At 39.1% G+C, this 15,449-nt stretch overlaps 1 protein-coding gene across 1 annotated transcript in view; it reads left to right on the forward strand.

Moving 5' to 3' along the window:
* Positions 1 to 1,104: 1,104 nt before the first annotated feature.
* Positions 1,105 to 15,449, forward strand: part of HPGD (15-hydroxyprostaglandin dehydrogenase) — a 28,484-nt gene continuing 14,139 nt past the window's right edge. Inside the window, exons 1-4 of the mRNA XM_060153626.1 lie at positions 1,105 to 1,324; positions 1,620 to 1,743; positions 4,872 to 4,978; positions 12,755 to 12,851. Coding sequence (XP_060009609.1) covers positions 1,232 to 1,324; positions 1,620 to 1,743; positions 4,872 to 4,978; positions 12,755 to 12,851 — 421 coding nt within the window. The 5' untranslated portion in view covers positions 1,105 to 1,231. The remainder of the gene's footprint in view (positions 1,325 to 1,619; positions 1,744 to 4,871; positions 4,979 to 12,754; positions 12,852 to 15,449) is intronic.

A 15,449-nucleotide genomic window follows, 5' to 3' on the forward strand; every position in this document is an offset into this window, starting at 1 on the left:
TTCAGTGATTTACTGACAACATACGTTTCACACAACCTTCCCAAACATTCCTGCCCTGTCAGTCACCTCGTCTGCCGGTGACAAAGAAGTACACAAAGGATTCATTCTGCTGTGTAAGCTTTCTGCCTGACCCCCACCTCCCCAGGTGCTTAAATTTCTTTGATCATGAAAATAAATGCCAAGTAGGTATTAAGCTTATAGAATTAGAATTGAAGCCTGCGGGTGAGAAAGTCAGACAGACAGACAGACTAGGTCAGCTGCATAATCCCGGCTGAATGCATCTCAGTTCACAGCTCAAGCTCAAGTTCCTGGAGGACCAGGAACCTCTGTCCCATACTTAACTCAGAGCCTCCAGAGCTAGTATGACTCAACCAGCAAGCATACCATTGAACCAGCACGCCACCAGGCTGACAGCGAGTCTGGGAGTCCCGTGCAGTCAGTGATGACAATTCTTGCTGGGCACTCTTAGGATGACCCAGGATTGATACTGATCTGAAACATAAGTGCCAATAAGACTCCTATTTCCAAGATTCAAGAGTTCCAGCCTTGAAATGATAGGATCCAGGGGTTTCTGTTCCGAGCACAGTGCACCTTTCATCTCCAATATCTATACAGGTTTGTCCAAAACACAATTAAGAAAGAAAAACAAAAACCCCCCAAAACCCACAACGGTGTTCGTGACCTCTGCTCCCTCCATCCCCACCCCAATGTCCAGGAGATGGGAATTCAGACAAAAACTTACACAAAAAAGCAACATCCCTAAAATTGTGCTTTACAGTTTGCTGGGTTTGTTTGTGGGTTTTTTTCCCGGTTTTATTTTCCTTTGGGGTGGGGGGTGGGGGAGGAGAGGGGAGGACCTGGGCGCAGAGGAGGAATCCAGGCTCTCAAGCCTCTCCTCCACCATTCTTTTGTGGGGTGGTCTTCAGCGCACTGAAGGGAACACTTCTTGGGGAGCACCCTTTCTGCTTGGTGCCTCCCACCGCCAGTCAGGCATCCACAGGCAGAGGGGAGGCTCTGATCTGGGCTTGACTGCGAGTCAGGAAGGCAAAGATCGCGGAACCGGAGCGCTCAGGGCCAGGTGACACAATCGTGGGTGCCCGGCGCTGCTTGACAGCTTCATCCCCGCCCACTGGCAGGAGAACGCGGACGGGCAGCACGCGAGCGCGCAGGGTCCTTAAAAGCCGCGGCCGCGCGGAGACGCCGAGCTCGCCCACCGCGCGCAGGCGGCGACATGCACGTGAACGGCAAAGTGGCGCTGGTGACCGGCGCGGCCCAGGGCATCGGCCGAGCCTCCGCCGAGGCGCTGCTGCTCAAGGGCGCCAAGGTAAGCGAGGAAGGGCGCACGGCGCGAACCTCGCCGGCCCACCCGAGGCCCGCTCCCCCAGTCGGGGCCCCGGGGGATGGGGGCAGCGACCGAGGCTGAGCCCCCGGTGCCCGCCGTGCAGTCTCCAGAGCTGCCCAGGCTGGCGCGCTCGAGCGGACCTCGAACGCTCCGGGAGAGATCCCGAACTGTAAACTGCCCCATCTCAGGTCCAAAAGAGGAGCGTCCTGTGGTCTCTTTATTGTTGGTCTATTTCAAGAGCCGCGCAGGATCTCGATTCCTCTCCTCTTGTCTGTAGGTAGCGCTTGTCGATTGGAATCGTGAAGCAGGTTTAAAGTGTAAAGCTGCCCTGGATGAGCAGTTTGAACCTCAGAAGACTCTCTTCATCCAGTGCGATGTGGCCGATCAGGAACAACTAAGAGGTAAGGGCAGGGAATCCATCCATCCACGCGGAGCGTACCTTGAGTAAGCAGCAACATGAAGGCAACCCCCGGCCAGAGATCCAGCCTGGGGCGGGCGGCCGGCTATCTCCTGGAGAGCAGCTACCTCTGAGCTGCAAGAGATAGCTGGGACTGTTACGTTTCCTCTGACGTCTCAGTAGCCCTAAAAGCTAAGGGGCAAGAAAAGCCAAGCATGCTTGAGAAATCCTTTTATTTTAGTCATGTGGCCGCACAGAATGTAATCAAGATTCCTTGGTGTATTCCAAGACGGTGCTGCTACAGTAATTATTAAATGATTGAACTTGCAGATGGAACTGGGAAAGACAAAGTAGGCTAGGCGAGTATGGCAAACAACTTCTCCCAGAAAGCTGGAAGTCACAGAGTCCAATGACAATCAAATGTGGCAGTGTTTCTCTTTGGAATGGACTAGAATGAAAGGTCAAGGGTTGTCATCACAGACGTACTGGATACTTTTAACCACATGCTCTCTCTGGTGTTTCCCCTATGAAATGATATTTTAAAAACAATAATAGCTGTACTGTAGTCTTAGAATTGCAGAAGAAAAGTTTCTACCAGACTTTCCTCAATGCTTTCCTGTTTCCGTCTACTCACTTAAAATAGACCAATCTAGTTGTGAAATATCAGGGACAGAATTGGTGTACACAATTAACAGATTTGGTCATATAGAAACCCAATACATCTATATGAAAAACATACATATTTTTCTGGGGGAAAATGGGAAAATAAAATATTTGTATTTCACAAAGTTTTTTTGAGAGACTAAGTAAATTATTAGGCACGTCTTTAGTCAAGGGACCAAAAATATCTTCATAAAAGTCACTCTGGTACTTCTGTTCTTAACGTGGATGTGTGTTTTTTCGAAAATGTTGGGCTGTTCTGTGAGAGAGTGAAAATGGAGCTATATGTTAGAAGGAAGCCAACTGCTGTTCAGGGAAATTGTTTTAAAGGAAATTATATAATTAAAATCCGAAAATGTTATAAAGACCTATAACATGGATTACAAGCATGAGTAGAAGAGACCTGTAAACATACTGCTAGTTGCTAGAGGATAAAGTTTTGCTGATTGCACAGGATAGTTTTCATCAGGGATAAAGTCATGTCAAATCCCAACAGCCATGCTGATGGAACAGGGAACAGATTCCCTACAGATCATCTGAAAGCTATTTCTGTCTGAATTTATGTAGTTTCACACGTGACATTTAACCTTAATTGTTTTGCTTCCCAGTATTTAAAATTAGTACCTTGACTGTAAACACATTCCTTAAGGATAAGTGATTGTGAAGGAGGAAACCAGACACATAAGTGACCAGCAGAAGGCATGTTGGTCGTGAGAAATCCACATGTTGTCTGGACATCAGCGTTTATTTGCAGTTCAGGAAAACATGGCATTGGCTCTTCCAGTGTCAGGATTTAATGTTGCCTACAACTTTTAAAACTGCTTAGACATGTGGCCAAAGAGACTTCATTGAAATCATAAAAATACAGAGGTGAAAAAGTTCTTGGAGATGACTTACAGATGAAAAATGCAACCTGAAGAGTTTAGGCAAATTACAAAGAGTACCACTGCATATAAATGTCAGCAAGAGTTACTAATAGACTGTAAGTTGCTTGAGCCCAAAATTCAGTGGTGTGTTATAAAGAAGAATACACCAATGTATAATTTGGTGTGTTATACATCAGTAAGGGCAGAGTATAAGGAATACAGTGGACACCGAAAGAGGAAAGAAAAGTAAAGAAGCAAGTAGACGTCCATATTTGACAACCTAATTTCCTGTAAGGTGGATGTGGAGTTCTGAAGAGTAGAATATATTTAAGATGAAATGCAAAAATTAACAATAATAATATTCCTTAGATCTTTTCTACTGGAGGACCCTTTCTGGAATCAATTTGAGATCTTAAGAAGCATTTTAAAGATTCTTTGAAAAAATGAACAGTTTTTATATATTTTGTCGTTTTCCATTCCAGTACAGTAAAAGGTACTGTAAAGGGTACATATTAGAAAGTCTTGGCAATATTTTTGGCAGCTAAATTGCATAGTAATTTATCCATTTGGCAAATTGGTCCATGCCGTCTTCAATATGTCTGGTGGTTGTTAATAATTCTTTAATTTTATTTCAATCAGTATAAAGTTTGTGCAGATCTATTTTTTTCAAGGAACCCATATGTTGGACCCAAGACCCGAGAACACATTCCTATCATTTGGAAGAATAACCACAATTGTTATCTATAGTTTCAAGTAACAGAACTAGAACCAGGGGTAAAAGGCCCAGGGAAACAATAGAACTATGTAAAAGGCTACTTTGAGAAATAATGTTTCTCAATATCAAGGGGTAAAGCCTAATTTTAACTGGTCAAGGAGGGTTGGCAAGGACTGGAAATGTGGTTGGACAACGTAATGAGGGACCTTCAGACCTCAGAATCTATGCAGACTTGACCTTAGTTGAACACAGTTGTTATACAAACTTGCAATACAAAGCTGTCAAAATAGAAAAAGAAAAGGCAAACATCGAAGTTACAATAATCAAATAAAATCATCTGAATGAAAAATAGACTTACTAGGATATCCAAATGCACTGAAATGATCATTACGGATCTGGATACATAACTGTTTAATATGACACCTTATGAAGAAAATATGGCTTATTTTTAAAGGGATGCTTGTCATAGTCTAAGCCACAGAGCTTCAGTAACTTCTTAGGGACAGAGATGCTGGCTGCCCAGACTGACTTCTAAGAGCTCTTAGCATATGCTGCTCAGTTCTCTAAAATTTACACCACTGATACTGCTTACAAAACTTTAATGTGCATACAAATCATCTGCAGATCTTATTACGGTTAAGATTCCGATTCCATAGGTCTGTGGTGGCCACAGATTCTGCATTTCTAGCAGGTTCCCAGGTAATACTGATTGATGCTGCTGGCTCACAAACCACACTTGAGAAGCAAGGCAGGAAGTCACCGTCTAAGAGTATAACTTTCACGAGAAGCGTGGATGAATTAAAACCTCATTTCAGGACACAGACTGTCATAAATGTGTCTGTGCAAAATAAGAACGTATCTATGATGTCTTTTTTCTTTTTCTCTTATTAGATACTTTTAGGAAAGTTGTAGACCACTTTGGAAAACTGGACATTTTGGTGAATAATGCTGGAGTGAATAATGAGAAAAACTGGGAAAAAACTCTGCAAATTAATTTGGTAAGCCGTCTTAGCCATGTTCATGGTCTACAATTACTTAACAAAATGTTTTAAAAGGAAAAAAGGTTTTTTTTCATGGAAACAATACAATGACCTACAATGTAGAAAAAGGGAAGTTATAAAAAGCTGGGGAAAAAAAGCATTTCCTTTTACAAATAGGAAGACATTTGAGGTTTTCAATTATGAAAATAAATCTGTCTTAAAATATTAAAAGGAAACATCAGAAAAAACCATCGTTTACTGTATAACTTAGGAGTTGGCAAACTACGGCCCTCAGGCCAAATGAGCCTGCCACCTGTTTTTGTGACCTGCAAGCTAAAAATGGGCTTTACATGTTTTAACAGTTGAAAAAATAAGAAAAAAAAAGAAATATATGAATATACAAAATTCAGTTTCTATAAAATTTCAGTTTCTATAAAGTTTCATTGGAACACAGCCAAAGTCGTTTATTTACATGTTATCTCTGGCTACTTTCATGCTACCGTGGTAGAATCGAGTAATTGTGACAGAGGCCCTATGATGTGCAATGCCTGAAATGTTTACCATCTGACTCTTTATAGAAAAAAAAATTTCTAACCCCTGGCTTAATTTATGTACTTAAAAAATAAATCTTAATTCCAGGACTATAACAGACAACAAGGCTAAAGTGACCGTTGGACTCTGTAATTATTAAGATTTTTATCCTGAATGCCGGTGTGTGTGTGCATGCGTGTGTGTGTGCATGAGTGTGTGTAATTCCCACTCTTCCTTGAATTGTAAACATGTAGAATAAGGAAATAAAATTTGTTTTATTCATTGTATCATAAGCTTGCTGATTATCTTATTTTATAAACAGACTTGACATAAGATATTGGGGTTTAGTAACAAACTTTAGCTAAAGCCAAATGTCAGAGCTGGGCGGGGCATGGGGTCACCCTGTTTTTGGTAAGGTCTTTCTTACTAGTCTCGCAAAGCAGGCACATGTAAGTACAGAGGGGCAGCTGTGTGTGTATAAATGCACAGGGAGTGGTCCCTACTTCACCACATCCAACTCCTTAAAAACAGGAACCATGTGATGTTTTTCTTTGTTCTTCTCTCAGTAATCAACACAGTATCTTGAAGATAGTGCTTAGTCAATAAATGTTTGACTTGAATTGACATTCTCATGAGTAATGACTTAACTGTAATAACTTGATAGGAGTAATGAGAATTACCCTAACTCACAAGAAAGCTGAATCTGTGAGTACCACTTTGATAAGGTACAAGCTTGACAGATGCCTAAAATCCTTTGACCCAGAACAAAAGGTACTATTTTAAAGTACAAACACTCTCCTTCCAGTTCTAAAATTTGTCTCAAGTGTTCCTGGATATCATTATAGTTCAAAATAACTTTAAAACCTATTTGTCAAGTGTCTCTCAAAATCTTTCTGGTGTTGTGTGTGTATGTGTGTGTGTGTGTGTGTGTTTAGAGACATGACAACTGCTGTTCCTGAGTTGAGATAATTCTATGATTTTCTTCTACTTTAGGCTAATAATGTAGTGAAATAAAATGAAACATTTTCATACTGTGAACCATACTTACATCTCTTGGCTAAATCTTACTTTGTCATGGTATACCCATGTCTAAGATACCATTGAATTTGCTTAGTTAATACCTAATTTAATTTTATATTTGTGTCTCTCTGTTATAAATGATAAGAGCTTATAATTTTCTTTTTTTTTTTTTTAAAGAAGATGTTGGGGGTAGGAGTTTATTAATTAATTTATTTATTTTTGCTGTGTTGGGTCTTCGTCTCTGCACGAGGGCCCTCTCCAGTTGTGGCAAGCGTGGGCCACTCTTCATCGCGGTGCACGGGCCTCTCACCGCTGCGGCCTCTCTCGCTGCGGAGCACAGGCTCCAGACGCACAGGCTCAGTAGTTGTGGCCCACGGGCCCAGCTGCTCCACGGCACGTGGGATCCCCCCAGGCCAGGGCTCGAACCTGTGTCCCCTGCATTGGCAGGCAAACTCTCAACCGCTGCGCCACCAGGGAAGCCCTAATTTTCTTTTCTTAAAATATTTCTATTTGGTTTGGCTGTCAGCTATTCCTTTGCTTACTTCTATCTCCTTGATCTGTCCGTTTCTGAATAGCATGTAGTCATATCTCAAACGACAAATGTCAACTTGCCTACCTCTTTCAGTCATTCTGTCAGTGTGAATTCTACATAAATGGCTGATTATAATTTACTGATCTTTGATTTTTTAAAGTTGTAGCCCCATTTGCAACCTGTGATTTTTGATTTGTTTTATATTTCCAGAAATAATATTGGTACCTTATGTTTTCTTTTGATTCACATTTACCTAGGCGTATCTTTTTCTATTTCTTTATTTTGAAAATGAAAGTAACCTTTTATGTGAATTCTGTCTCTTGCTAACAGTATAATGTGAGATCTTAGTTTTCAAATCACATCTAGAAACAAATGCTTTTTATATTTGTGAATTTAAGTCACTCATATTTATTTTTACTCTTCTATTAGGACTTATTCCTTCCACTTTAGTTCATACTTTATGTTCACTAAATTTTCTTTCTGTTTATGTTCTTTTTCCATTCTTGTCTTAAATTCCATTGGATCACTTTAATTTTCTTCAGCTGGTAAGAAAACCATACATTTTATATGCAATCTTTGGTGGCTACCCCTGACCTATTATGAACCATACTTCATTACATCCTTTGGTTGCCAGATTTAAAATAATTTTTTTTGGAATATGCAACCAATTGGAAACTGCAGGAATTTTTAAAAACATGTTTTTATAAACTTATGCCCGTCTCCAAAACCACATAAAGTGACAAGACTTTTTTTTTAATCAAGCTATGCTAATGAAAAAGCACAAATCACACAGCAGCTCTCTCCCTAGAACATCACTACTATTTGTAGTTTCATCAGTAAAACTACAGATATTTTATAGATAGAGGTCCCTAGGGTATAAAGTTCCTATATTCAGTGCATTCATAATGGGCACCTACTGTGCCTTTCTTCTGAGAAATCAGCTGTCAGAAAACATGTGCAGTGATTAGAGTTAATATAATGAAACATGAAAATAGTGAAGAGATTGTCTCAGAGGTAATAGGATTCGAATTATCTATCTTCATCCAGCAGACAGGGCATGTTTGCTTTAATATAATAAATATACAGGTGAGTTAACACCTGCTCCAATGTGGAAAGTTCCTGCATTATCTGCAAATAGAAAATTCTGCAAGACGGGAATTTTATTTGCCCTGTTTGGTTACAACTCACTCTCCTGGAGCTGGCCTTTATTTTTCTTTGAACTCTGCTGACAAAGGCCACTCCTTAGCTTAACTCCAGGGACTGATGACATTTATTTAATATTACATAAAAAGAACAAGCTATAACCTTTGTTACCCATATATAACTTAAAAACAAATTACTTCCCCTCCTAATTACAACACCCATTGCAAAAGTAGATTAGAGTCTGACCAATCATTATCCTTATAACTTGATTATCTCTGTTAGTATAATGCAAATATTTGTGTGTGGTTTGTATAATAATTTTTTTCAACTCTGCTCTGGATGTAATTTACCTCCTTGTACAATTCCCTGTGTGGTCTTTTGCATATTTTTCCATGTTCTTGTCCATGTCAGAGAGTAACGGCTTAAAGGACCTCACAATGTATCTTTCCCTCTTCTGAAATTTTATACAACATAGTTTATACAATCCTCATAAGGCATGTCAGTTTTTAAATTTTATTAGAATTATTTCTATACATGTATAACTTATGCTACTCTACTGTAAGTTCTCTGAAGGCAGAAAATTGTTGTTTTGCATACACAGATGTTCAATTAAAGTGTATTAGAAAAATAAACTGCTATTCTATGATATTTTGCATACGTGGATATTCATTTTTGTGTTTCAGTACAATGTTTGGATGGTTTCCTAACACATCAGTGTTGCAAACAGTGTACGACAAACAGTATATATGTCCTTCCACTTTTACTCCTTAGCAAATTTGCCCTTTCTTTATTCTCCAGCCAGCAGCTCCCACCGCTCTTCCCACACAAGAGATACAGTAAACCTCTTCCCAGTCTTTTGTTTCCACTAGGCTCCTCTGTGTGTCAGCCACAGCTGCCTTATTTATAGCTGCTCAGGCTCACAGGGAATGTTCAGGAAAGAATGAGTCTTTGTATAACTCTCAAAGGTTGGTCTGGCCATTGGGCAGAGGTAGACTTAACTCTGAATATTGATAAGGCCATTTGGTAATGTATTTATTTTACTTTTTGAAGCTTTAATAAACCTAAATAATTCATTCCCACTCAGATGGGACTTCCAACCTAATTTGGACATATGACTAACTTATATTGACGCCTTTAGTATATTCAAATAAAAATTAAACAAAATAGATGGCTATTGTTGGGGATTTTAAAAAAGATTTGTTTCAGACCTGAATTTAAAATTCATGAACTTTTATTTCATGTCTCTGATCTTGAATTTCCCAGTCTGTGAAAGGATGAAGGTAATCCTCTTACCTCTAAGGTTGGTTAAGCGTCACTAATCCATAATTTGTAGGAAGCATCCAGCACGGTGCTACTACATAGCAGTCACTCAAAAAATTGCATTTCTCGTCCAGAGACTAAAAACCTACATTTTCTTCATTCGCACTATCTCATTTCTAAACGAGGTGGGTCCCTTTGCTCTATACTGTCTCTAATGAAGAGTTGAGGAAATGGATAGAAACAGTGTTGTCAAGTGTACTTCTTTTTCTTGGCTCCCAGGGGTGTTGATTACACCTTAAATTAGTAACTACTTTCTGTTATTGCTACTCTGCCATATCTAAAGATCCCATTGAAATGTTATAGTTAGGGAAAGCTTGCTAAATTTTATAAGCAGCTTCTGCGAGGGGGAAGACAATCATATCTACCCCCTAAATACGCAGAAATTTTAAAAGACTGAACATGGAAGAATAAAAGATGAGAAAAGCTTTCAGGAAAAAAATGATCATCTATATTAGTATCCCTTGAGAACTGGCTGGAGAAAAAACAAGAAACCTGAAAGGCAGAGTTTCATGATTTAGATGACAGAATCTTTTAAAAAACTGCTTTAATTACAGTGTAGCACAAGAATCATAAATAAACTAAAAGCAACTGCAGACTGGAGGGAAATTAAATAAAGGAAATGACAGATTAGGAAAATTCCGTAGTGAATACACACACACATACACACAAATGTTATAGAAGCATATATACATATATGTGTGTATAATAGGAAGACATTATGCCTAATAAGAGGAGTTAAACAAGTTCATTTATCCATTTATCTGTATTACTAGAGAATTATTTCCAGGATAGAGGAATTTATGAGAGTGGTTTTAAGTTATAGAATGCTTTAACTTGTTAAAAAAAAAAGTATGTGAACATTTGGAATACTATACAATTTCAGTATTACATATAAAAATTGTCTCTTCGTAACTAAAAATGTTGAGTAAGCGTGTGTTAATTATATCACTTTGTCAATAACTGAATTTTCATTTATCCTCACTAAGTAAAAGTAGACTTTGGATTTTCCTCTTTTTTTGTTTGAGAGTCAAATACAAAATTTTAATACCTTTACAAAATGGACTAAAATAATGCTATAGATTCCAGCTTTTTTTTGTATCTGTAGCGAGAACATATCTGTAATTTTTGTTTTCTTTTTTTCCCTGGATATTACAATGGCCCAATCTATATAATGTATAAGCATTGCCAAAAGGCCACAAATATATTTAGGAAACATTTTTATTCTGAGTTTTTCTAACAATTCCATTAATATATGATCTGGGATATGGAAGAGGTTGTCAAAGTAAAGGAAAAGAGGTGAAAATTTCTTATATGTACAGCTAAAACCTTAGGCTTTGTCTTGCAGGTTTATCCTAAGAAGCCTTTTATTTGAAAAGTTACTCAGTTCTTAACCTGATAATGGATGGCAAGATAATCCTTTGCCTTCTCCATCAAAAACCAGGAAATAAATCTGGCTTTAAAAAAAAATTAAAAACATTCCCAAATTTTCTATCTGGCTGCATCTTGTAGATGTTGAAAACACAAAAGCAGGTGTCAGCAAAGCTGTAAATACCTGAGAATAAAAGCGTAGCGCCAATACACATAAACAGAAATTCTGTTCAGACATGCTGGAGACTTGGGCAGAAACACACAGAATCTAACTGACTTCAGTAATTTCAGCCATCTACATTCTTTTCCTTCTTATATAAGCCATTAATGTTTTGTTTTTCCTTTTTAAAGGGAATCATGTGCAGGTTTTACTCATTCTCCCTAAGCCTACTTAATATCAAACTGATGCATGGCTTAAGTGAATAGAATCTTCAGCTTACTTTTTTTTTGTGCTAGAACTACTGTTAGGTAGAGAGGCAACTCTGGATCCTTGTCAAAAAAACTCCAAAAGGACTTTTTAAAATAAAAAGAAGGTAACCACCAATATATACCCTCAGGTTCAGACTCGTTATCTCATTATCTGTTGTATCATTTTCTTTGCAGTGCTATAAAGAATGAGAGACATAGGAATTAAGATGTCAAAAGCAAATTTTCACCTTTCAAAAGTCTGAGTTGGAAGGGAGAGGAGTTCTTAAATCTAAAAGGGAATGCAAGGTTTCAAATATGTTTCATGTCACAAGTTGATTTTGACAGTGGTTATTTCTTAAATGTTAGGATAAAACCCAAAAGGTGCCTGTACATGGATGTGAGTAGCAAAGCAGGGTAAGCTTTCAAAAGGACAGCTGCAGGAGTGATGAACAAAATTAAGTGATTTCATTACTGAAGACCATATGTCCAAGGAACAGAAATCCCTTTTGCTCAAACTGGGTACAACGGCTATGTGATCTCATACGACACAGAGTTCAGGATGGCTTGACGCTGCAGCTCCCAGATCTCATTCCCGTCTGCCAGCCATCATGGTGGTTTCCTCTTAAAGATGCTATCAATATAACTTCATTCCAGCCATCGCCCCCATATGAAGCAATGAGAAAGGAGTAACGCAATCATTTCTTCCTGGTTTTCTTAAGAGCGATGACAATTTTCTCCACAGAGTCCTCTTCCATCACCCTCCCCAGCCCAGACCCCACCTCCAGTGGACTGCTTCTCAGGTCTCGCCAGAAATGGTCACATTTGGCTCCTAAACCAGTCACGGGCAAGGGGAATGGGATTTCTGTGATTGAAATAGGTTAATCACTGTCTGCACTAAAACAGGGGAGATCACCTTCCTCTATATTACATGCAGAAGAAGTAGACACAAATGCAAAATAGAAGAAGGAAATGAAAACTGTGTAGGAAATCAAGGGTATCCACTATTACATATTCCAAGATCCAAGAGAATGAAATAGAGCAGATGGATGTAGAATAGTTGGACAAGAGAACCATGTGCTAAGAAGGGTGAATACATTTTGTATCCAGTATTTAGAAAAGAAAAAGAATGTACAGAATTCTTGAAGATGTTGAGGATTAGTGAAAGTAACAAGACACTTGGAATATAACCTTTATCATAAAATCTCAGATCAGGCAACTAAGTGATGAGCTCTACAAGTTTAGGCAAATAAAAGAAAATTCAGTCAGTGAGTTTGAAAAAAACACAGCCACTTCGAAACCTTTCATTGATAACATGTGCAGGAGTCTCCCTCGGTATCTGGGATAGCAATAAAAACTGTGGTGTGTGACCATATGATAAAGTATGATAAAGTATAATAGCTCTTTATCAGAGCTATACTCTTTAACAGAGTATAATAGCTCTGTTGCTTTTCCCATTTCTGCCCCTGGACTAGGTTTCTGTCATCAGTGGAACCTACCTGGGTTTGGATTACATGAGCAAGCAAAATGGAGGTGAAGGTGGCATCATTATTAATATGTCCTCTTTAGCAGGTAAGGACAATTATCATGTTAATAATGATTTCTTACTGGTAATTGGGACCACAAAAGTAACTCTTCAAAGTGTATTTATTATCAACTCAGGTTTGAAATTGAAACTTGGTTTACTTTTTTTTTTTTACTGGTTCTATGGAATTTTCTGTTATATGATATCAGAAGTTCAAACTCTAAGTTTATTCCTATTATCTTAAATTGTGACTTTATCTTTCTGCAGTACTATTTTTAAAAAATGTATAGATATTTTCCTAGAGTTGCTATTTGTCAAAGGTTACTGTGAGATTCCTAAGCAGTAAAACATGTAAAAGCACCTTTGATAAGACTAAAAAGGACTAAAACAAAGTTAAGGTATCTCTAGTCCTGTGTGATTTTAGTAAACGTGCCTAATTTTTCAATATGGCATATATAGTTAGTTGGGATATACTGTAGGGGAAGCCAGACTTGATCTCTACTTTCTCAGCCTCTCTGGCCCAGCCTGAGAATGAAATTGACATAAGATGGATCAACAAGGGCAAAGCGTACAGGTTTTCACACGTCCATGAGAGTCCCCACAGGAAAATGAAGACCCAAAGAAATGGCAAGGCCTCGCTGTTTATAAACTAGGTTGAACAAAGCAAGGCAACTGTGGGAAAGTAACTAAAATATATGGGGAGACTAAAGAAAGATAAAGTTATTTTAACAACGTCTGTACAGATGTCTCTTGGCCTTGACTCCTATCTCCAGCGATAAGGTTTCTTTTCTCCTTGTACCGGGACAGCATCTTTTACATGGGATTCTGTGTCCTGCTTTCAGGAAGAAAAGGGAGATTAAAGTGCTCCTTTGCATCTGCTGTTTTACAAGTGCCTTTAGCTCAAATTCACCCTTATGCCCATGTGACATACTTTGGGGTGGCATATTCCACCTCCCTTCAGTGCTAAACTGCAATAATAAATAGACCCAAAGGTGTAATGGTTTAAACATAGCGTAAGCTTATTCCTCACTCATATATCAGCCCAGAGCAAGGGAACCTCTTCTGTACGCAGTCTTTTGGGAAACCAGGCTGGCAGAAGCTCTTCAGCGTGGAGCTTCCAGGGTTACGCTGGCACTGGGGGACTCCTTTCTCTCCTACAGAAAGAGCAAGAGAACCCTGAGGAGGTGTGGCTCCTCTTCTAAATCCCAGCCCTGCAATGGCAAACCTCACTCTGTTCACATTCCTATAGGCTTTGACCTCATGGCTCACCTGACGACAGGGAGTCTGGGAAATGTAGTCTAGCTGTGTGTCTAAGGGTGGATGTCAGAGGAGAGCTGATCATCCTTGCCACAAAGGGCAATCCAAAATGTGTTTTATTCGGGGCAGTGTGATTTACGATCAGCTGATGTCGTCTTACTCAGTATTAGCTATAAACCTTTGGCAGGAACTTTTGGAGCAGAAAGCCTTTACTTTGAAAATTCTAGGAAAAAATCATTAACGGGTCTTGAATAGTTAAAGTGAACTCATGAAATTTTAGAACACTGACCAATATTGACAGCAAGTCTAAACTATTCGTGTCCAAAAAACAGTGAGACTTTCTTCAGTCATTGGGTTGGTTTCAGTTATTGTGGTAATTGCAGAATCGGTGTTCCTTGCCCCCCACCCCCCATCCTGTCCTCCACCTCCTGGCTGCAGTAGCACTGGGGGAGTCAGGTGACCACACTAGTGTCTGAGGCTCAGCGTTTTTCTCATTCCTCCAGGAATCATTGTCAGATGGTCTTTAAACCACTGTGAACTTAGCACGAGTGGAAACTTAGACGTCTCCCTCTTCAGAAGTTCTCAAAAATAAACCCGCATCTCATTTTCTGAGTTGCTTCAAGACAAAAATGCCATCCCTAGAGTTATTATAGCCCTGGTTCTATAAATTGTTCAGGGTAATCTGGTTATTTTTCCTAACATGTCATCTACTTATAAATTATAACATTTCAAGTCCAAGAGTACATTAAAAGATGAAAGCATGGGCAATACTTAAAAGAGATATTCAGCCCCAGAGAGGGCTGAAGTTTGGATTCTCAGAGGCTGGAACCCAAAAGGCAAATTGTCACGGCTAAATCTACACTATTTTGAAATGAAATCGTAAGAAAAATATATAAATGATTGGAGATTTAAGAAGAAATATTTAATAGTTTAATATAAATGTACAAAAGAACCTAGGGTGGTGATTAAGACATAATTCCATGAATTCTCTCTTAAAGTTAAGGGGGCTAGTGACACTGGAGAACCATGAACATCAGAGACTCTTGACCTTGTATCATTGGAGGCACTGGTTTCAATCTCAGGAAAGAGAGGCGGCCTCGGGGTTGAATCAATATAGGACTCTCTGGGAGAGCCTCTGTACCGGAAGAGGCTTACTTGCCCCAAAGAGCATGAATAGAGAAATGCAGGGTAGTACTGCCTTTTATCCAATAAAAATATTTAAATATATAGTAACAATTAACTTTCACTGAGCGCTCACCGTTTGCATGATACTCTTTTAAACACTGCGTATGTGTTCTCTCATTTAATACTCTCAACAGCACAGTGAAGTAGATTCTATAATCTTCATCTTGCAGATAAGGGAACCTAGCCTGGGGAGTGTAGGTTTC

The sequence above is a fragment of the Lagenorhynchus albirostris genome, chromosome 7 (assembly GCF_949774975.1).
Source record: "Lagenorhynchus albirostris chromosome 7, mLagAlb1.1, whole genome shotgun sequence".
Classification (NCBI taxonomy): domain Eukaryota; kingdom Metazoa; phylum Chordata; class Mammalia; order Artiodactyla; family Delphinidae; genus Lagenorhynchus; species Lagenorhynchus albirostris.